The following is a 24,231-nucleotide window of genomic DNA, read 5'->3' as shown; positions in this document are numbered from 1 at the left end:
TCGTTTGTATGGTTTGTGTGTAAGGAGAATATCCTGGTTATTTATTATTCCAACTGTTTTCTTTACCACATTGTATTGATCCCGCTTAAAGTATTAAAGGATAGACTCATCACATTTGATAGAGGAATTGTCTTTATTTATCCCAGAGTGAACATAATATAGAGGCTTGCATGTTGCAGTCTCACATTAAGCAGCCTTAAAGAGACAACATGAGTGCATATTTGAATATGTGTTCATGAGCAGACACCAAAGCTTATGTAGTTACCAGCCATGACAGTGTGGCTGGTATTGTTTTCACACTGTGGTGTGAGGTGTTTATGTCTATGAACAGATATTGTCATGGCGATAGTGTCACAACCGTGCAGGATGCAGTCACAAAAATGTACAGGTTTAGATCACAATCAAGGCTGAGTTTGAAGATTTGTTCAGTCCGAGCAAGGGCACCGGTAGGGGGTCGGTATTCTGTCTGATACCGTTTGTTTCCATTAGCACTACTACAACATGCTAACAACAGAACACAGCTCAGACACCGCAGTTTGTCAGTGCTAGAGCAGAGGACATTGCAGCAGGTAGAGATCCACTGCACCCAACGTTTACTGGGCAGACTAGGCTATAAAATGTGGTGGTGATATTTAGGCTTACTGACTGCCGTCTTTGCACTACTGACCTATAAAAATGCATAGGTCATGATCAGTTTCTTCACAAGCTCACTCACCTAAATGAAATCTCTGTCCGTGTGTCCGTCTGTAGTTCATGTATCTCGAGAACTGTCCGACCGACTGACTTCACACATCCGGGTTTTTGACCAATAGCACCTTTGTTTGACCCGGATTCTGGACAGCTGATGCTTCTCCGGGCCAAAGAAAGGCATCACGCAACGTTGATCCCCTTCCCCTATTCACTCATACTAGGACATGACGTATGTGTAGGCTGAAGAATAGGCGGTTGTCCAGAACCACCGATCAGACCGATATGCACATATATAGGCCTACATAGAGATCCGGTTGTCCAGGACCGCCGATACGACCGCTATGCTCATATATGGGACCGGGCCTACTTCAAACTCAGCACGCACATCAGACTGCAGTGCCCGGTGGTGAGTCGGTCGGATATGCGGTTGTCCGTGCATATATATATATATATATATATATATATATATATATATATATATATATATATATATATATATATATATATATATATATATATATATATATATATATATATATATATATATATATATATATATATATATATATATATCTACATACATACATCAGGGATCAATCACATCGGGTACAACGGGTATTGCATGACCGGGTGGGGGTGCATTCCCAACTTGCAATGTTCCCGCCTTGCATCGTTCCCGAGTAGGCTGGTGCCCAGTCTATTGTATATCATTTCCTAATTTCTGAGTCTGATTTTGCAGTAGTGGCTAAGGAGGACAGGAGCTCAACTCTAAAAAGACTTAACAAAAGAATACAATTAAATGTCATCTGGGACTTGCATCCTCACAGTTGTGATATTTAAGGAAGGGACAGTATACTAATTTAGAAATGTTCTGCCGGTTTGGATTACCAAATACAATGAAGGAATGCTAGCTTAGTTAACATTAAAATGATCCTGCTAGTAAAATATTGGCCTAAACTTTCCATATAATTTCAATTATTAGTGTTTTAAGGTACAGCCCCAAAATATGCCACATTGCTTAAACGGGTAAAAACCGTGGCAAACTATGAATGTAAATAGCAGATATCAACAGCTTTGTGTGGAGCCTGGATCTGGGTGTTTGGCTGCAATCTCTGTTGTATCTCCATCTCTCTTTCAAATGATCACTAATGAGGACAGTTAGTTGATCTGTAAAGAACATTTTTAAAATAATAAGATACGATGAATGTGATTTGTCAGTCATCATAATCGTGTTGACAAGTATGTCTCCAAAGACGTGTCCTCTGCACATGTTGAGATTTTTACTTTTCTGAGCAAACACAACAAAAGGTAGGCTTGTGCTGTACTATACCGTATATCTTCCATTTCCTTTAGAATCCTTTGTGTTTCATTGGTTTATGTTAGCTCCCAGTAGTTCTGTTCCTGCTCTCCATATCCCTCTTATCGTGGTACAGAGTGGCTCAGCGATTGATTGGCTTTGAGGAGACCTACTGTACCACCTTTTTTTTTTTACACTTCATATTATGTAATATTTAAAGGCAGAGGCAGAGCCTTCTCTCCTCCCAGAGGTACTACAGTCGCTCACTTATTCGTATCTTATTCATGTTACATATACACACACACACACACACACACACACACACACACACACACACACACACACACACACACACACACACACACACACACACACACACACACACACACACAGGCGCATGTCTCTGTGTACGCCTACACACATAGGTGACGACATAATTCATCCATCTCCCTTCCCTTTACGCTATGTATTTTGCTTTCCGAGTCCCTCCTCTTGTCTGTTACGTCGGGACACAGCATGCGAATGCCTTCATTGCTTTTACCGCTGGGTTGGCTGGTAAATGCGCTGTGAACGGTTTGTAAGAGATACAGAGCAAAGGCTGAGGAGGATGGTTTGGTTTGCAACATGTGCACGGCGGTCATGTGTGCCGTGATGGATGAGCTTGCGTCGCCACCTTAAAAGCACCGCCTTTAACCCATTCAATCCGGGAACGCGTCTGGGTCATTTTAGATTTTCAGCAATAACCATTATTTTACACTTTGGCTATTCAAAATAGCATATATACAAGCTCACTGAGCTTGTGGATTTGCTATTTTTGAAAAATCTTGAACATTTGTGCAAATCTATGAATATATATATATTTTAAAGGGACATTTTTTTACTCAAATATTTGCTTCTGGGGGGTCCCTTGAACAAAAACTGTTTTCAGATGGGGGTCCGCGGACAAATACATATAATTTTGGGAGTTTTTGACATGAGAAAGTTTGAGAACCACTGATATAGCAACATGCGTTTTTTTCAGAAAACTGTTTTTTTTATTTATTTAGAAGACATTTGTAGATGCGTTCCCGCCCGGATTGAATGGGTTAAAAAGCTCTGTGTTGATTTAGCAGGGTTTGGTGTGGTCCTACAATAGAGCTCAGTGAAACCCGCTCTGTTTTTTAAAAGACCAAAGTTTTCTCTCTTGTCTGCCTGCGCTCAGTGAATCTCCATAGGTTAGGCAAATAGAATACCACGATAATGAAGTGAGTTACCGTTGCATGTAATTAAATGTGGCTGAGCCTGCTGTGTGTGCACCTCCTGGTAGGACGGTGATATACTGCAGTGGTTCTCAACCTGTGGGTCGGGACCCCAAGGGGGGTCTCCACATGATTTTGGGGGGGTCCCCAGATGACAGTAAAGTGACAATTTAAGGACTGCTAATTTTTTTCAAATAAAATGGAAAAAAAGACCATTACTTGGTCGCATCAAAATTAATCAACAAACTATACTATAAAAACTGGTCAAACATTGGCCAAATTGTCAAACACTATAAGAAAGAGGCAACAATTGTGAAAATAGCTTATCAACAGTCTCAAAACGCTGTGAGCTTGTAGATCGACTATTTTCACAATGTTTATCTGTGGAACCGAGTCAAACTAAATATAATGCCTCAACTCCTACAATTCCAAGTGCTTGTCAGTGAGGGGGTCCCCAGTTAAAATATGACTATTTTGGGGAGCCTGAAAAGGTTGAGAACCACTGATATATGCTGCAGTGTGCCGTTGCTGTAGCATCCTATTTGGATAAACTAAAAAGAGAACCACACAAGTATTACACACAGGTGCCATCTCTGATGTGTACACCAAAACACAAATAGAATAGCACTCGAGTTCATGTGCATTGTGGAACGTTGCTGTTAAATGCACATTATCTATGAATATACCCCCCCCCACATACACACACACACGCACACACACACACACACACACACACACACACACACACACACACACACACACACACACACACACACACACCACACACACACACACACACACACACACACACACACACACACACACACACAGACACACCCAACTCTGTTTCCCCGTCACATTTCATTAATAATGCATATATGCTGGGCTTTAATGGGGAAACTGTAACACTCCTTCTCAGTTCTGTAGAAAACAAACCTTCGCCCTCTGTGTCAGCGCATTTTACACCCAGCCATGATCAAAGCGCAGGCTCATAAGCATGTATAATAGTTCACAGGCAGTCCTTTTCGAGCTGCAATACAATATAGCTCCCACATTCTAGATGAAAGCCAGATCTGCCCGTCTATCCTTCCTTCTCTTACCTTCTCTTTCTCCCTCTCGCACATTCTCACTCTCTCTATCTCTTCCTCCTCCCACTTGAAAGCCCAAGCGTGTAATAGTGTTGGATGCGTACACGTGTTGATGTCATGATTGTGAACATGAAATCTTTTCCCTGTGGTTCCTAAATGAGGCATCAGTAGTGCAGTGTTCCCTTGTAGCGTGTCTTTTGACAAAATAATCTTACAATGACATGAAACAACGGCGAGAAGAGAGAGGGAATCATGTCAAGTGATGTAGCCCTGATTCAGAGGCATCTTCAGTTACAAGTTAAGAAGCTAACGCTACCCACACAGTACTTTGATCTGCTACTGTACACCTGTCCTGCACCATTGTTAAATTATTTCCAGATGTGAGTTGTCACACGAGGCTCGTAAGCTGTCAGTCAGCAGCACAAGTAAACCATTAGGTTGTAGATGGAGCTGAGATGACCGTGGACATGACCAGAGACCAGGGTGTAAACTGTATAGGTTGGAATTTGGGTGCATTGGCTTGACGCAAAACATGGATCAGACGGTCAGTGGATCCCTGTCCGAGGCTTGGATTAACAAGAGAGAGCACGGGGTCGGGTCCAAACAAACCTCTTTCCTTCTATTGCGTTGAGAAAATGGACAAACACAGCCATTTTCCAATCTCTTGGTCTGTGAAGCAGCATCTCTGTGGTTTTTTTTTTTTTTACCCAAGGCAGAACGACAGAGTGGTTTTTAGACGTTGTGGTCCCTTTAAGAGCAGCCAGTGAAGCGCTCATTCCTGTTGGTGCTGCTGCTGCTGATGGCAGTGCTGCCAGTTGATTGGCTGTGGCTGTCAGGGCTGAGGTGCTGGAGGGATGCTGCTACCCCCCCCCCCTTCCCTGTCTCTCTCTCCCTCTCTCTCTCTCTCTCTCTCTCTCTCTCTCTCTCTCTCTCTCTCTGCATCTCTCTCTCTGTCTCTCTTCTTTTTCCTCTCTCCATCTCCCCTCTCGCTTGCTCGCATCCCTCTGAAAAATCCACATCTAGGGCAAGCAGGCTGAGAGGCGATCCAGTGCTCAGCTCCCTCTCTGCAGGCTGGGAAAAGAGAGAGAAAAGACGGGGGAAAAAGAGCTTCTCGACGCAGGAGGAAAAGGAAAAGACGCGAGGAAGATAAGATAATTTGGTCAGTAAGGGAAGATACCAAGAATATAGAGGGAGATTTTCATCGGAGGATATAATTTCTATATACATATTGTTTATATATACATATATATATATATATATTTGTACACACGCATAGATATATATATACATTTATCTCTGTATATATCTGTATTTGTGCTTGTCTGTTTATATTAATATTTTTGTATTTGTGTGTGTAAATATATATATATATGATATATTAACAAATGAATATATCTATCTATGAATTTCTATACATATCACTGTGAAACGAGAGAACCGAGAGGAAAATTCTACCATCGGGGCTGGTCTCTGATTGTGTGATCGCATATTTTCAATATTTCCTTTGATCTTCTACGTCAAGAGGACTAAGAAGACTACGTGCCCATTTTTGATTTTTTGTTTTTCCTGTTGCTGCTTCCCGCCCCTCTCATCCTTTTTCCCCCCGTGCGTCCAGGAGCGCAACGGAGAGGCGAGGAACGGGATTTGACGTGGGGGAAAAAAAGGGAGAGAAAAAAAAAGAAGATTTCATCTGCTGAAATTCCTGCAATTAGTGTTATTATTCGCGTCGGCATTAAGCTCCCCCTCCCCGCCCCCCCGCGAGCTGTCCGCAGCGTTTCGCCGTTGTGCAAGAGATCTGAGTTGTGAGGAGGCAGCAGCCACAGAGAAGAGTGCCCCGCCACTCAGTTCAGCGTAGCCAGCATGCACAAACACCACCACTGCTGCAAGTGCCCAGAATGTTATGAGGTGACCCGCATGGCTGCCCTGCGCAGGATGGACGCCCCGTCATACGGCGGGGACTGGCAAGCCGAACCCTACGGATATCCAGCTGGGTACGGGGGAGGGCAGACCTTACCCCCTCCGGCCTCAGGGGGAGGTGGAGGCATGGGAGGAGGAGGTGGAGGAGGTGGTGGTGGAGGTGGAGGAGGAGGGGGCGGCGGAGGCACCTTGGGGAGAAGTAAGGGCAAGATGATGTCTGGCGGGGGTCCTGGAGGGCCCAACCCCAAGGGCCAGTCCAAGTGCGGCCCCAAAGTAAATGGCAACAACTCTGGCGGGCAAGGACAATGGTGGCCAGAATGCACCTGCACCAACCGGGAGTGGTACGACCAGGTAACTCATCTTCCTCATTTGCTTAGGTAGCTTGGGCCTCTCGGGCCTGTCAGAGGAGCCACAGGGTGCCTGGCCCCTATCATGTCACATGATGCATGGTTGCTATGCTGGAACATAATCATGTATCACTTAGAGAACTGCCAAGAGCCTGTTGGTTTGTTGTAGAGGTTCCATATTTTGTATTCATCCCACGCACCCCTCTGTTTCATGTTGTCATTTGTGGTTGATTGTGGTTCATTCATTTGACGTGGTGAAACAGAACTGGACTCATCTAGTCGTTTAATTGCTGATACGTGACCATGTTTTTCCTATTTATATGTGATACAAATGCAATCATGCTAATTGATTTAGCAGGCCCGGAGTATTACATCACTTGGCTTATGCCGCTACAAGCGTAGGCTCATCATAGGCTAAAAACAATTCTGCATTTCCATGCACTGAAGCAGCGCAAATTTATTTCCTAGGCCAATGGTCCGTTACTCCTTTACATTTCCTTTTAGGCATTTGGCCTTACGTCAGCATTTGATGTAGATTTCCTCAGATAGAGAAAGAGACAAACCAATCTCATGAGGCCATTTCCTTTAGAAAGAGGAGAGGAGGAGGGTGATGTGAGGAAAGCGCTCTGCCACACATTTCATGTGTTTATGGCTTCCATTTCAATCAGTAAACATGTTTGATTGCTTTAACATCATGAACCCTAGCATCCCTATTCTGGAGGGAACATTCCCGCGAAAATAGCAGATCTACAAGCTCACAATCCGTTGCGTTGTGAGTTTATATATCGTCTAATTTCGCCGAAAAGATTTAGAGGGGATAAAGAAGCAGCCCTATAGTGTAGACCCCTGGGGGACTTCAGACAATTAAGTATAGAGTTTAAGTGGTTAAAGAATCCCAAAGTAACATGCTGTCTCATAAGAGAATCCACACCACACTAGGTTCACATGATCCCTGCCATCTACACTGCACATTTTCAATCAAACCTCTCTCTGCTCTGTCCATTTGCCATGTATCCATTCATTTATGCCATACTTGGAATATTACAGTTACTAAAAGGCGAGAACAGCTTTACAAGCACATATCTGTAATCAACCGCTTGCAGCATCAAAATTATGGAAGGAATGTCGCCAAAAATAGCAGATCTATAAGTGAGCTTGTAGATCGGCATTTTTTCCGCAAAGCAATTGGTGTAGAGTGAAAAAAAGACTAAGTACAGTTGCAACTCAGGTCAGTTTAACTAAGTATAGAGGGCTTAAGTGGTAAGCAAGGTGCATGTACGGTATATGTGCATGAGAGTGAGCTAGGGTGGGGGAAGGGTCGCTCTGCGTGCATGAAATTCAAGAAAACGCATCTCGCTGTGCACAAGTATGTGCCTACAGTATGTGGTTATAACGTTTGCGGCAAGTGAGGCTGCTGTGTATTGTGTATATTTCCATAGTACGTCTGCATACATTTTGATCAACAAGCATACAGCAATGGGAGGAAGAGTGAGCAAAGGAAAAGCATAGGGGTAAAATGGAGGCTGAAATGTCTCTGGCAACGTGGGAGAGATCCCCCTGTGCTGACACCACATATGAGCCGCAACCTGTCTGTCTGTTATTACAAGATTGCCTCTACTACATCCAACAACAGGGGGGATTGGGATTAGCCATTTGGAGGTAAAAGACATCGAGCGACATGCTACTTCCTTGTGTTCATGCCACATCCCTCCCTTTATAAGCCATCAGCTGTACGCCCAGCCAGTCGTGCACATTTGGTTTCTCACACTTCTTTTTTTTAAGCATCCCAGCAGTTTTGATTATGTAAGTGTTTCTTGTCTGCCATCCGTTCAAAATATCCTACTGCAAATGTTTGAGCACATGCTGTGTGATGTGATGTACATCTTCCTGGCAATTAACTGCAGTCAATACGATGACAATCATCAGGTTTATGTTGTTAATATAGGGATTCTGTTATTACTTTCATAGACAGGAACCTTTGCTGCTTGCTATCCTTTAAAAAGACCCTCATCTGGGCATGTTCGCTTGCTGTTTTAACGCATTTTACATGCGATACACCAGAACCCAGCTTCATTGCAGTTTGAACCCAGAAGCACCTGCATGGGCCTATAGACTGTATATTGACAGTAGTGTGACTGAACAGCAAAAAAAGAGCAGGAGATACAAAGGAAAGCAATTAGTGTGGGTACAGAAGCGACAGTCAGAGCGAGAAGGGGGAGGCGTGGGTAGAGGGGGGGGGAGAGACGAAAATGCTAATGTTAAAAAAGAGAGAAATAAGCCAATAAAGGAAGACAGCAGGCCTGGCGAGGGGGAGGGGGTTATGTAAGAGGAGGCAGTTGGTGGTGCTGTCAGTGAGCGAGCAAAGGGCCCTGATGCTGTGGACAAGCATCTGTCCCTCCGCCTCCTGCCAAAAAATACAATAAAATACGGCAGCGGCACAGCGTGCGCACACATCCCTCTGTCCCAGCCCTCCCTCCCGCCCTCCCCCGGCCCCACCCCCCTCTTTCCTACAGCTGGCCGAGGCGCGGCTGTGGACGCGTCACCCTCTCTCAGCTCCTTTAAGTCAGCCCGTTGCTCATCCATGGGTGGGAATTACAATATCACCCCTCCCCCACTACCTACACACACACACACACACACACGGCTCACACAAGGAGCCAGAGGAGGGGAGAGGAGAGCGGCAGGGCAGAGGCAGAGCATTCACATAATCACATGCGCACACACACACACACACACACACACACCCACACACACACACACACACACACACACACACACACACACACACACACACACACACACACACACACACACACACACACACCCACGCACACACGCACGCACGCACACACACACACACACACACCCACCCAGCTTGACGATCTGAATTTGAATCCTGAAAAGTACCGTATTTTCCGCACTATAAGGCGAACCGTCAGTGCGCCTTATAGTGCGGATGCGCCTTATAATCCGATGCGCCTTATATATGTATCAATATTGGTTCCCTTGGTTTCCACACTATAAGGCGCACCGTCAGTGCGCCTAATAGTGCGGAATGCGCCTTATAATGCGGTGCGCCCTATATATGAAAATAATACATTTATTGAAGGTGCGCCTTATACTCAGATGCGCCTTATAGTGCGGAAAATACGGGTAAACAGTTTTGGACATATAGTATGAGGTTTCAACCCGACAAAGACAATATATAAAAGGCAGTTACACATTATTTGAAAACGGACACTTATCGAGCGACAGGAATGTGAGGCAGGACATGCAGGGAGGGTAGGACCCATCATCATCATCGATATCTCAAAAAGGCAAAAAAAAAAACAGAAAACACGCTCAGTCAAACTTCCATCTTCTAAACCTTGAGTTCAGCAACTACAGACTAGCCATACTACTAGCCACTGTAATGCTGTATGTACTGTATAGAGCAGTCGTTTTCAACCCTTTTCATAAGGGCCATTATTTATTTGAGCCATGGACCACCATTTGATGAGATTAAGCCTCTCAGACCCAAAACGTGCTGTATTGATGTGGTGGGACCATAGGAGAGATGACAGGCAAACGTTGATCAAAATAACAATTCTTTAATTAAGTAATGCAGATGTTTAACAATAATGTAACTCTTGAGAGTGTAAAATTAAACCAGTTTCATTTTACACTCTCAAGAGTTAAAGATCTATAAGGGTCCATTCTGTTACGAACTCTCCATCATTTAGCTGGGGACCACCCTGAACCCCCTCAAGGACCACTGGTCCCCGGACCACCGGTTGAGAACCACTGGTATAATACATAACAGAGTGTGGCTCTTGTCAAGGGCCGGCTATAGGTTAATTATGGATGAATTCACATGGAGTCAGCTGGGACTGTAAGAACACTCTCCGAAACAAGAGCATCTGAATCCCCAATCCACGAGGCCCGGAGACCTCTGCCTAATGGGAAGCTTCAGTCGGAGAGCTCCCTCTTCCCCCCCCGCGGGCTCCAATCTGTCTTTGTGTGCTCTCCGGCTCTATGGCTATGATTAGCTTTAAATATTAATTGGATTTTCCTTTATTTATTACCGGCGAGATATTAAACATATCCGAAATGCTCTTCCCCAATCCCCGTGCCCGTTTTTTTAGACCATAGTGTTTATTAGTGTTATGTGCTCTCCCAGGTTGGGGGTGGGGGGGCGTATATGAATGCACAGGCAAGCTAGGCATACGTATTCATCAAAAGCCAGATTTATACTCAGTGGTGGCGAGTCGGTCTAGATCTGCCGTTTTCGGTGCTCGACACCACACACAACCAAGTATAAATCCGGGAACTTTTAGATTTTAGTGTGTGTGTGTGTGTGTGTGTGTGTGTGTGTGTGTGTGTGTGTGTGTGTGTGTGTGTGTGTGTGTGTGTGTGTGTGTGTGTGTGTGTGTGTGTGTGTGTGTGTGTGTGTGTGTGTGTGCAGGCGTGCACACATGCATGCAGGAAAGACACTTCCTTTGCATTACCATTGATTTATTGGCGGATTTAGTTTATAAGCACATCTGGTGAGGTATAGGGTCTTTTCAAGCGTGATTGGCTATCCCTGTGGCCAATCAAATCTCTCCTCCATCCGAATGTCTTGGAGCTCGCTCTCCCGCTGTGATCTCAAAAAGGCTCCATCAGAAAACCCGGAATTGTCTCATCGGGGGTCGAGAGGGATTTACCTATGAGCTCATCTCGAAAACGGAAAAAGCGAGACGCGTGACATCCGAACGATGCCGTTGCTATCGCTCTAATCTCACGCGAACTAATATCGTTTCTTTACAAATCTGCCATGAGCAGTGAGGGCAAGATGGATGACATTTACGTCGCCCGTAAGGTGTGGCGTCTGTCCTCACACCCAGGCCATTGTTGCAGATAATTCATTCATGGTTGTCTTTTAAGTGTCTCTATCGAGGAAGAGGAGTTAATTTGCATATATATTGTGCATAACATAATATGTCAGCACTGTAATTGGCTGATATTCCTCTCTCTGTGATGTATCATTCATATGTCAGCAGATCTCCAGCTTGGTTTATCGCCATGGAGGAGAGAGGGGGAGAGGGGAGGGAGTGGAAGGGTAACCAGGAGTTTTCCAATTAAATAAGCATTTATTTAAAATGGAGTTAACCACTTAAGCCCCACATACTTCTTTGTGCAATGGATAGCGGAAATAGCCGATCTACAAGCTCACAATGCACTGTGATCTTTGCGATATAGCGGGTAAAGCAGATATCAATAGGGATGCCAGTTTTAAAGGGGTTAACACACAGTGAGCTCCATGTTGCTGGATTTCCTGTGTGCGAGGGCAAAGGAAGAACGGTGAAAGGATGAGGAGATGATTAGAGCACAGACGTCATAAATGGCACATAAATGCAGTGCAAGAGCATGACACTCGGCTCCATTGCTCTGCTGTGTTGAGAGCTTGTCTGTGAATGGCAGGGTTAGGATGGCGGGCAGGTGTACACAGGTGTGTGGTGAGGGGCTAGTCCGCCCCCACACACACACGTGTATAGTAGTAGACAGTTAATCTAACTAATCGTTTAATCAATGATAAAAATATTATCGATAAATCGATGGTTTAATAAAATAATAGATTTATAATTTATCCCTATTTTTTGGCATGTCTTTATAGGCGAAATGTTTCAAAAATAATAAATAAAAATACAGTGGCGAAAATAGCCGATCACAACACGCCACATAGCTTGTAAATCTGCCACTTTCACAATTTGTGTATGACGTTGTGCAACGACATAAAAAAACGCTTAAGTGGTTGATCCATTCATTGATGAGGAATTTTAAAAACACAAATCACAATGTTCCCCCCAGAATAGAGACGCTAGGGTTAATTTGGTTTAGAGAGCCCATTGTGTTTGTTGAGTTTCCTCTAACTAAGATATGACAATGGTTTCTAAAAAGCTTTCATAATAACTGAATACTTAATTTACAATGAATAGGTCATGTTTAGGTCATGTATTTGTTAAAGCCTGTCGTTTTGTAGGGTCAGTGGGCCATAAAGCATTGCACTTTAAGCAGCTCTATTTAGTTTGGGGTATTAGTGGCCACTTTGGACACAAATAACATGGCAGCCAACTTTGACTTCATTACCCAAGAGTCTCTGCAAGCATGTCCGGCGAGGACGCACTGTGATTGGCCAGTCTTCGCCTTGACTGGCAGTTCTGCCTTGGTGCCTTGGCAAATGCCAGGATGAAACTCATTGTCTCCCCAATACATAGTAATACAGTCAAGCCCCTAACAGGGACCCCCTTGACTCTATACATTTATGGAACAATGATTGTTATTGCTTAAACATGTAGCTTTATAATTTTGTGGGACATAATATGCTGTATGGTTGTTCATATGTTACATAGTGCTGCTGTAATCATGTCCAATGTGACACGTTTAAAATGTGCATCATGTTCATGTTGTTTTTTAGAGACATTAATCACGTTTTTCTATTTTCATTTTCTCTTATTCTCCAATTGCCTGTTGATCCTATTGAGCTTTCATGTTACTCTACCTAGTTGAGCAGAGCAAGTGCACAGTAAAATCCTGTGTTAATGGCAACTTTGAGAGTATTTAAGTTGACCCGTAAAGGTCACTTTTTCATCAGTGTAAGCTACTGTACACTGAGTAATGTCAATAAGTGTAGTGTATAAAAGAAGTATAACTGATTAAATAATTAGTAATAATAGTTTGAAAGCCCCAATATGTATTAAACATGTTTTATTCCTTTACATTTGTATCATGAAACTTCACATACACATACACATTTGTGCAAGCATGCACGCACACACGATCATATATCAATTCTTTAACCCATTAAACCCATTGCATAGATAGCACAACTTCTTTTTTTGGTCACTGCTTACTTTGTAACGACAATAGCCATTTGGCACAAGTGATTTGAATAATATTCCCACATTACAGTCAGACACTCACACCAACCTCTGACATGGACCCGAGCAATGACAAGAATGTCAAATACGTACGGTTAGCAATGGATTCTCTGAAGTTAAATGAGGTCCACAACATTTTGCTCTTGCGTGACCTGCATTTGCTTGCTACAGCCCGCCCTGAATGAAGAGGTCCTGGTATTAAGGTCCAGTTCAGCACACTTTACACCATAATCTAGCTCTGACGATCTGCAAGTATGGTGAAGAGTCACTAGACCTCCTTCCCCGCAAGTAATTGTTATGTTTGTCTTATTATCTGGGGGTAATACTAGGACTTTCAGTTGTCACTGAACAGGGACTCCAGATTAAGCCTCTTTTATACTTAGTTGCGTGCCGGTGTCGAGCTCATATACATGCTCACAACGCGTCACATTCATGACGCATTGTGAGCTTGGAGATCTGCTATTTACTGCATGCAACACCAGCATGCAACTAAGTATAAATCAGGCTTTACCAGACAATACTTCTCAGTGGTTTTGTGACCTATACCAAAGAGCAAGTCAAAATGTCAAGGCACACCTGGATTCATGATATCTGTGGAAAAGTGTTTTTTTCTTCAGTGAATCTAAACATGGCTAAAATGGAGTTTGAAGCTACAATAGTTTTATATTGGAAGGGGCGTGTCTGATCATTTGTTTACACTGCCTGGGGTGCACACTGCACACAAAAGTCTGAATAGAAGTTAAAATTACCCCAGACGTGTTTTAAAGTTAATTTAGCCCTTTAAGCCCCATTTCGTACTTTCCAAAATCCTCCAAAATACCTCAAATAGCCTCACCAGCACACCGTTTTTCTCTCTGTCTTCTTCTGTCAGCCAGCCTGTTCTTTCGGATTTTCAACATGGAGGCACTGCGCAAGGCGGCATTCACCAGATTGTCTTTTATGCCTCGTTAATGCAATTACACATATGGAGTGTATTGCTAATTATATCCTAGTGTAGTTAATGGTGTTAGCTACATGTTGTGACATATAATATACTATATATACACTGTATAACAGTACATGTATATGTATATATGTGCGTGCGCACGCACACACACGCACGCACGCACGCACGCGCGCGCACGCACGCACGCACGCACACACACACACACACACACACACACACACACACACACACACACACACACACACACACACACACACACACACACACACACACACACACACACACACACACACACACACACACACACACACACACACACACACACACACACTGTATATGTGTATGTTGTTTACAATGGGGTAGTAGGCCTTCAGATATTGTACAGTGTGTTGTAGAGGTGTGTGTGTGTGTATGAATCCTGCTGGAAGCCATGGCTGCCATGCCCCTGTGATCCATATGGTCATTGTCAGAGCCCCTGCCAGCGCTCGGCCCCCATATCAGCGCGTCTGTTCTGCTATGCCTTTCACTGCCAGCCAGGGGAGGAGGAGATGAAGAGAGGACAGGGGAATGCTGTTTGTTTGCTTGCCTGCCTCGCTTTATGTATTCTTTTTTTTCTTTTTTTCCCCCTGTGCTGATCACAGTAGCGACTGGCCTAGAAATGGGACTGTGGGGGGCGGGCAGACTCCTGATTCAGCGATGGAAGAATCAGCCTTTCTGATTAGGGGAGCCAAGCGGGGAAGATGAGGCCTGTGATAGGGAAATTGACATATACCCCTCGCTGTTAAAAGGGCAGCGTGCAAACGGCACCGTCCACAGGAAGGTCACACGGTCCGCGTTTCCTCGCTTTCCCCCGTTCTAGGGCTGTCCACTATTCTCTCGCGTTTCATTACTCCTGTTTGGCTATAGGTCCATTTTATTTTATAGCAGGAATGCTCTTGTGCTACTCGGCAAGCCACACTACATGACCAATCGCTAAAGCCTTGTGTTGTGACGCCTCTCTGTTTTTTGTGGGCATCTGTGGGGTGCTTTCAACAGTGCTTTGCATTGTTACATCTTTTGTAATTTCAGAGGGCAGTTTTACACTGTATTCAAAGGTAAACATGTGCACACAGCAGCACAATGTACAGTAGTGGTCGTCCTCTGCTTCATTCAATGCTTGTACTGATGAATTAGCAGTTAGCAGGATATTGGCTTGTTTCCCGTCTGAGAGTATTTCTTTTTTTTTTTCAGATAAATCACTCAATAATAATGAATGCTGAGTGAAAGTCCATGTTTTTATGTTCCCTTCTTCCATTTTCTTTGTGTGTGCGTGTGCATGTGAGAGGGGGGGGGGGGGGTGGATTGGAGACATTTGGTGAAGTAGTGCATTTCTTACCATGCGCAGTTGCTCAGAATGCCATCTCTGTCTAATGCATTATCCAAGCAGCCCTTCAGCCATTCGGTCTGGCCTCTCATTTTTCATTTTTTTCCCCCCTGTTCTTTTCGTTGTTTTTCAGTTCCCCCCACTCCCCCCCTCACTCCTCCTGTCTCCCACGGCCGTTCTCCTTCTCCTCGTCTGCTCTCGTCTTTCTCACACATAGTAGGAATCAAAGGCTTCATTTTGGGCTGTATAGAGCCTGGTTGGGAGGCTGCAGCAGCAAACTGCTTCAGAGCTCTGCTTCAGTGTAATTAGTGCAGCTTTTTCCTCTGCCATTTTAAGAGGAGTAGGGCTTCACAGACATACTGCAAGTCTGCCTCTCTCATTTGTGAATTCTCACCCATTTTGCCGTTTCCGCGACGTGCAATTAATACTTCACAATAGATTGGTGTAAATATTTTTAGCTTGATGTCTGGTCAAGAAGATCTTGGCCGCTGTATCCATCCAAAGTCGATAGCTAAAATTGTATTTTGAAATGGTGCACTTGCAAAGTAGGCTACTAATATTTGTTTTATTTTCAAATGGTGCACAAAGTACTAAGAAAATGTATAATTCCTAACAAATGTAATTTAATTACCTGTAATTATGTTGAATATAAAATCAATGGAGCTGGTGCAGTATGTTCAGTGTGAGTATGAAGACGTATTTAAAACTGTAAGCTGCCTTTCCCCCTGATCCAACCTTACATAAAACATCTTTAGTCTAATTTTTATGATTAAAATCCATCTATCATAAGTATTACAAAGTCTGAGAATGAAGAGAAGCAGTAGCTAATACATCTTGTCCTCAACTGGAGATGGCCAATGAGCTGAGCGACGCAATACCTGTGTTTCATGTTGTGCTGTCTGACGTGATGAAAGACATGTTTGATCTGTAAGCAAGTTGGCGGAAAACATCTAGAGAGCTGTGATCTTATGGTTATATTTTCTGATCGTCAGATGGGGATGTAGGCCAATGGATTTGAAACATTTCTATGCAGTCTTGCCATCAACTGTCTTGTGATGAGAGAGGCATTTCAAAGCTGTGTTGTGATGGAGGCCCTTGATATGTGGGTCTCCATATTCTGGCATCAGTCCTTGTACCCAGGTAGTTGGAATTGTGGGTGTAAATAAATGGCTGTCCACTTAGGATTGATCTCCATTTCCACAGGATGTTAAAGGAGTAGTTCACCCCAAAAATGACTTATTTTCTATCAATTACACACCCCATGAAGCCTTGAATTCATGGAGATTGTTTTGTTTTTGTCTCATTCCTAAGCCAATCATTTGATGACATGGAGGAGTCTCCTACTGAGTCTCGTTTTGACCGATGACCCGGTGATGATGGCCCCATGGCTTCATGGGTGTGTAATTGATAGATTTTTTTTCTTTTTTAATTGGGTGAACTACTTATTTAAGGTTCTTAGAAGTTTAATATTGCATCCTAAGCTCTGTCTCTCTTTGAAAAGATGACCACTATTCCTTTTTCTTCTTTTCTTCTGGGGGCATCTTCCCATTCGACAGGTATGTGAACCAAAAAGCCCTAGACTGTATTGGAGCAGCATTATGTTTGGCTGCCACCTTCCCTTCTCCCTAGTGAGCAGATGAGACGCGTGACAGGTTGGCCAGCAATCACCAGACATATGGTTGATATGTACGCAGACCGCAGATGATCCCTTTAACAGGCCCCTTGGTTCATTATCAGTCATCATTAATGCTGTAATCTTGTGCTGAAGATCTACTGTAGCTAGCTGCCGAGCCTTAGTGAACCCAAGAGGAAGAGAGGTACACAATCACATCCCCATCCTGGAGATAGAAATAGGCTATCTAGCAAGATGAAGAGAGAGCTCACCCTCACCCTGTCCTGGATATAAACTATACAAGTCAATACAAGCCATATCCCAGCTCAATATCATACATCTTATTACACTGTTGGGGGGGTACATCCCTGCCTTGAAATTACTTTTATGGATTTATTACTTTCTATTCCCCCTTGTGCTTGTCTGTACATGTTTGTTAATATGTCTGTACATTCTTGTGAGGCCTTTGGATCCCTGAATCACCCGACAATGTAAGAATGTAACACAAGCGTGTCAAATACAACAATGATTTTCCCTCACAACTTTTCTTTTAATTTGTATATCATATCAACTTTATATGCGGTATGCATGCATATGTGGTAGGTGACAGAATTCTTTTTTTATAAAGATATGCATCAGTTAGGGGCTGTTCTAGCCGACCCAGTGTCCAGAGTAAAGAGAGTACTCTTTTCCCCATCGTTCCTGTCTAATAACAGAGCCTTAAAAATAAAAGTAGTGTAAAATAGCGAAGCAGAATCTGTACCATGTCTGATGTGGCACCATGCAAATTAAGCGAACCCCCTGTTTAAACAGGCAGTTAACCCAATCAATCCGGGAATGCATATCTGTCATTTTAGATTTCTTTGTTTTTTTACAAATAGCAGATATACAAGCTCATAGCGCGACACTGAGTGCCGCGCTATGAGCTTGTAGATCTGCTATTTTTGAAAATTCGCGAACATTTAAAATACAAAATATTTTGTTCCAGGTACCTCCAGAAGCAAATGATTTGAGTTACAAATGTTAGCTTCAAAAAATATATATTCAAAGATTTGCACAAATGTTCACGATTTTTGAATAGCCAAAGTCTAAAATAATGGTTATAGCTCAAATCTAAAATGACACAGATGCGTTCCCGGATTGAATGGGTTAAAGCAAATTTGAATTTACATTGACAAATATCCTACGCCTGGGGTATTGAGGGTTAAGTGAAGCCTGGCCAGATTACATGCTGGATTACCATGCCACATCAAAGTTTATACTTAGTACATGGTCAGCAGGCAGCAGCCCAACATTTCAGCTGGCAGGCCGCAGCGAGGCATACTTCTGCGATGTAATAATAACTTCAGTCAGTCCGCGTCGGTTGTAAATGTCACTGTGCCTCGCCGTTTCTGTCCTAACACGTCGGCTATTGTGGGATTCTAACGACTGGCAGCCAAGGCGCTTGTTGTGTATATCGTCGCTGTCGGGCAGAAACCTTCTAACTGTTTTTTTTCGTAAATGAATTCCCTACTTGATCATACTACAGCGTCACACTAAAGTAGTAGATCCACAAGCTCGAAACGAGTTTTGAGCTTGTCGATCTGCTACTTTTGCTATTTTAGAATTTGAATCCTGAAAAGTAACAGTTTTGGACATATGGGGTTTCCACCCGACAGAGTGCGCTTCCAGAACTTTTGGCCTCCTGACTCAGTGCAGCATTTTATTTCTGTGGCATTATGATATGATAATTCATTTTAATTTTAATTTTATTACGGTGATATTTACACATTGTCAAAGAACAGTGTACAGTATCTTATCTAATCTATCCATGCCTGTTATGTTATTCTAGTGTAATGGTTTATTGAAAATCCGAATGAAATTTGGGTCTGCTCTGTGAGACCTAGCCAGGTGTTAAATGTGTCATGTGTCATGTTGTTTAGCTACTTTTGTTACATTTATTTAAACGCAGACATTTTCAGCACAATAGTTGTTCAAATTAGTAAATGTTAGTTTATTAGTTTGCCTTGTTGAATGCACCATTGGTGGAGCTCTGGTCTAGAGCGTAAGAGCGTTAGCGAGTTCTCGCTAACACTCTGTCAGGCGCGCTGCTATTCTCATAGACCGAAGATTCCACTACCGTGCAAGTTCTCCAACTTTAGTAAAAAAAAAATATATATATATATACTCCACTGCGCCCTCTACATATCTGGTCAATGGTAATTTAGATCTGTAGAGGGCGCAGTGGAGTAAATAAAATTATTTCCATCTAGTGGACATATTTTATTTTCTACCTAAAAAGTGTATTATACAAAGAAGGTGGGGTCCTGAGAGGCTTCCCACCCTGGAGAATAGACTTTCAACAACGGTGAGTAGCGAAATAGTTTTGTTTATTTTTTACTAAAGTTGGAGACCTCGCACGGCAGTGAAACTTTCGGTCTATGAGAATAGCAGCGCGCCTGGCAGAGCGTTAGCCTGGACCAGAGCTAGTGGAGACCATGAGTGTTTGTAAACCTGCATGGTAGCTAAGGACAAGGATAAAAAGCAAAGAATTGTGGTTTAGAGATTAAAAAGGCTTTGATGTTAAAAGCCTGCGCCTCAGATTTGCATGTTCTACCCACCTTCTCTCACTTTCTTCCGCATACCATTGTGAAGCGCTAAGACAAAGTAACGAGGCTCGGTTGCGTTGCTTCCAGGTAACATACAATTTGTTTGAGCCAATGTAGCCTTTTTGTTAATTCCTCTCTGCTTTTAAAACCATTGTCTTCTCTTCTTTAGTCTCGTGTAGCCAGATCAGATGTTTCAGAGCTCTCCGCCTACCAATACGTCTGGTGACATCTAATGTAAATTCAATGTAGGGGATTGAACTGGGCGGAAATATTTCAGATATTGAAAAAATAACAGCTTTGCAGAACCAATGCAATTCATATTCAAAGCAGAGGGCGTAGATTTGTTTGTGGAGGTTTTATCTGCTGTTGAAGTTGTCCCGAGACATATTGAGATCTCTGATATGTCTGGTTATGCAAGACCATTTCTTCCTTGCCTTTATGAATCAAGCCTGAGCCCAAGAGACTGTGTAGGACTATTCTCTGTGGTCTGGCCACGCTAATAAAAAGGTTTAAAAAGGTCAACTGTTGGCCTTCAACCGTGGACAGATAGATAGTGTTGTCTTTAGACATAAACCCCTCTAGCTTGTGACAAACTGAGGAAAATGTGGCGATGCTCGAGGAAGCATCGCCACTGACTGCTTTCGACGTAGCATTTGGCACAAACGAAAGAAAGAAAAGGCTGTTTATAATGTGACATTAGTCATCGGGAACCCCCCCCCCCATCAAAGCCTGTAGAACGGCACACATTTGCTCTTCAAGCTACAGTTTATGGCACTGGTTTCCATAATGTTTTTACTCAAGGCCCAAAAGAGAAATTTGATGTCTCCCCGGGACCCAAACTAGTGAAAATAGCACATCACGATACGTTGTGAGCTTGTAGATCTTCTATTTTTACTTATTTTTTATTTTTTATTTATGAAACAATATATATATATATATATTTTTTATCTTTTGAATGTAGGAAACGAAAAAGAAAAAGAGGGATATGAAAATGGGTCCACGACCCACAGTTTGGAAAACATTGGTTTATGGCAGGGCTGGATGGCTTTGAACTGGATTGGAAGCCTGTTCACTGAATCTAGCAGCTGATGTCAAAGGACATCAGCTCCTAATGTTTCTCCCTGATTAAGCCCGATTCATACTTCGTCGCGCGGCGGTCTCGCCCCGCCGAGAATAGCAGACCTACAAGCTCACAACGTGTCGCAGATGCGACGCGTTGTGAGCTTGTAGGTCTGCTATTCTCGGCCGCTCTCGGAGCATAAATCAGGCTTTATACACAGATGCAGGGGCCGCTGCCAATGAACCCCCGCCAACGATCGCAATCAGTCGAATGACCCAACTGTTCATGTGTCAGAAATATGATCATCAGTGCGAGTTGAGAGAGAATGCACAGTAAAAATCCTTTTAATTCAACCAAATGAAGGCTAGCATCCCTATTTTGGGCAAGTCATATATGTGAGAAATGTGTAAAATTTAAAAAGCAGATCTAAGAGCTCTCAACGCGTCACATCGCAATGCGTCGTGAGCTTGTAGATTGGCTATTTTCAAACGAGCCAAACTGTAGTGTTAAATAGGGCTTAAGTGGTTAAGCGTGTAAAGATATGTACATCTTTTTACACTCTTGAGTAGTACAGTAGACCCGTAAGTAAGGGTCCATTTGATTTGAATCCATCTTTACGCTCAGTTAATTCAACAGTGTGTGAGCACCTTCTTTCTTTTCTAGATATATTTTGGACCCCTGTTAGTTTAGACTTTAGACTGTGTGTGTGTGTGTGTGTGTGTGTGCGTGTGCGTGTGCGTGCGTGCGTCCGCGCACACGTGTGTGTGTGTGTGTACAGTATATGTCCGCACGTTGGCTTCTAGGCATAGCCACGCCTTCCATGCACTGTGCAATGATGCAACCGTCACTGATATCTGTATATTAAGGTGCGGTCCCGCGTTTGGTCGGTAGGAATGTGGAGCCCTTCTCACAGTGATGCAGGAGAGAAGAGTAGGGGGGTGGGGGTGGGGGTGGAGGGGGGGGGGTGGTCTGTATGTGAAGAAAATGAGAAGAAAGAGGGACGGAGAGGCGCGGCCCGAAAGGGAGATGACAGGAGCGTGAAAGGATGAGCCAATAAAAAAAAGGAAATGCCCACAGAGGAATGGATGAATGAGCAGGAGGGAGGGGGGAAAAAAACAGTAAGCAAAAGAGGAACGGGAAGGAAGAGGAGAGGAGAGGAGGAGGAGAGGAGAGCCTGTGCTCAGACGTAGCCCTGTGCGTTGCCATGGTGCCCATCCAGTCAGAGCTGCACAGTTGCTCTGCTCCTCAGCTAGCTAATTATCCAACACACTGCAATGTTGATCTGCAGGCAGCCAAAGGCCTGCGCTATGAAACCCTGCTGGAGTGTTCATTTAACTCTGAGAGTGTGCAAAATGTAACCAAATGGACCCGGAAGGGTCCATTTGGTTACATTTTGTACGCTCGCAGAGTTACAAATGGATGAACTAGAAAAGTGCAGATCCCCACCAGGCCGGGTTGCCTATCCAGTATCCACCCAGGGTCTTTGTCAGTCGCGGTGCAGCCGTCAGCACATGAGGAAATCACAGGTGGAGGGGGGATATAGTTTGTACGAAGACAGACTATTCATGTTTGCCCTCAGCATGCGGCATTTGAGGATGATTGGATGTTGTGTTCATGATATATGTCGTCTTTGTAAGAAGTAAAGCTCTGCCCACAATTGAAGTGTGAATCTAATTACAGGCAAACGACATGGAGTATGAAAACCCTGCTTGTGACTAAACCTGAAACCCATTTGTGCCTAATTTGGTGTGTGTGTGGGGGGTCTAGTTTCTGCTAAAAACAGGGACATTTGTAGCATTCTTGGTGCCCCCTATGGGTCGACGTGAAATCGCTTTTGGCTCTGCGTTGTTTAGAGGCCCCTCATTGTGTGATTCAAATTAGGGGCAGATCGGACGCTGCGTTCATGATTTGTGGCGTTTTATGCAGTCCCTCCTGTACAATTTGGAATTTTGTAGACAATCAAAATGAAATATGAAAAATCTGACACGTACTGTACATCCACATTACAACAAAATGAATAAAAAAAACTGTTAAAGATAAGAGTTACAGTATAGGCCAAAATGTGAAGTCATCATGAGGCTGATTAAAACATGTGGGGTGGAGGTCTTTCCTTGGACTACTGTGCGTGCAAAGTTTCATCTTGGACACCAGTGGTGTCCAAGATGGACACACAGACACTCACGGAAGCGAAAACATAATCCCTGCCCCCTAATTAACATGGATCTTTACTGAGCATGGAATTCCTGCCAGACCTCTGGTCTGTGTGTCTGCCTGTGTATCCAGAACTAACCTCGGCAACCGCTCGACCGATCAGCGTCAGATTTCTTGCCAGTAGGCCACAGAAGTACCTCCACTAATTTTGTTTTCACATATATTTTATATCTTTTGAAAAACTTAACATACTGCTACAAATACAGTAATTCTATTCTCAAAACACATACAGAGTGATATATCTTTTACTAATTGCTTCCCTGATGTTGGTTGGAATTGCACAGAAAGGATATAAGCTCAAATGTTCTTCTTTCAAGATGTGAACATTTTCACTCATTTGGTTTTGGTAGGTGATCATTGCATTTTTGAGACACAGAACTATATGCAGGTGTGAGTCGGCCTTCCCAGTGTTAGTGTGACACTTTGGTGTGATAATAAAGAGTTCTTTGAACCTGGAGCAGCTTCATCATGAGCAGGCTGCTGCTGTTGCCGGCGAGGCCACACGTCCTGATCAGCCAGTTTATAAAAACCCAATATGGGCCGCTGTGGATTTATATTCCCCCATTACAATTATGTAATCAGTCAAATTCATGCCCTGCATACAGCTCATTGGAATATGTCGGTGGATGCTGATGTGGTTGGTGGGGGGGGGGGGGGGGTCAGGTAAGGAGAGGTGTAATTGTACCGATACAACACCAGATTGTTATGGCGGACCAATCACCACACCAGATTGCTGTATTTGCGTATCTATGAGCATGAGAAGTGAAATATTTTGGTCAGTTTAATGCTTTTGACAGAGGTATGAAATGTCACTCTTGTGTTTATCAAAATTAAAATGTAGCTCTTTCATTTTGCTTGTAGACTCAGATGCACTGTGTGTGCATAAGTGTGGTCCCAGGTTTCCTGAACGTGGCATACCCGTTTCCTGTTCTGGTTCATTTTCCCATAGTTTTGGTTAGATTGGCTTGGCAGCAG

General features: G+C 43.5%; 1 protein-coding gene across 4 annotated transcripts in view; it reads left to right on the top strand.

The window, feature by feature from the left end:
• dlg3 (discs, large homolog 3) overlaps positions 1-24,231 on the top strand; it is a gene marked incomplete at its 5' end in the record, with an annotated part of 122,487 nt that overhangs the window by 27,586 nt on the left and 70,670 nt on the right. The window contains one exon of one of the 4 annotated variants that reach the window (XM_084041896.1): positions 6,174-6,581. The exons of the other annotated variants lie outside the window; for them this stretch is intronic. Within the exon in view, the coding sequence (XP_083898022.1) occupies positions 6,174-6,581 (408 nt within the window). Of the gene's footprint in view, positions 1-6,173; positions 6,582-24,231 lie in introns of those variants that run through there. 4 annotated transcript variants of the gene reach the window in all.

This window comes from Gymnoscopelus microlampas, assembly GCF_963454915.1.
Source record: "Gymnoscopelus microlampas genome assembly, chromosome: 18".
NCBI classification, from domain to species: domain Eukaryota; kingdom Metazoa; phylum Chordata; class Actinopteri; order Myctophiformes; family Myctophidae; genus Gymnoscopelus; species Gymnoscopelus microlampas.
The sequence above is the reverse complement of the archived record's forward strand: the minus strand, read 5'-3'. Positions and strand labels throughout refer to the sequence as shown.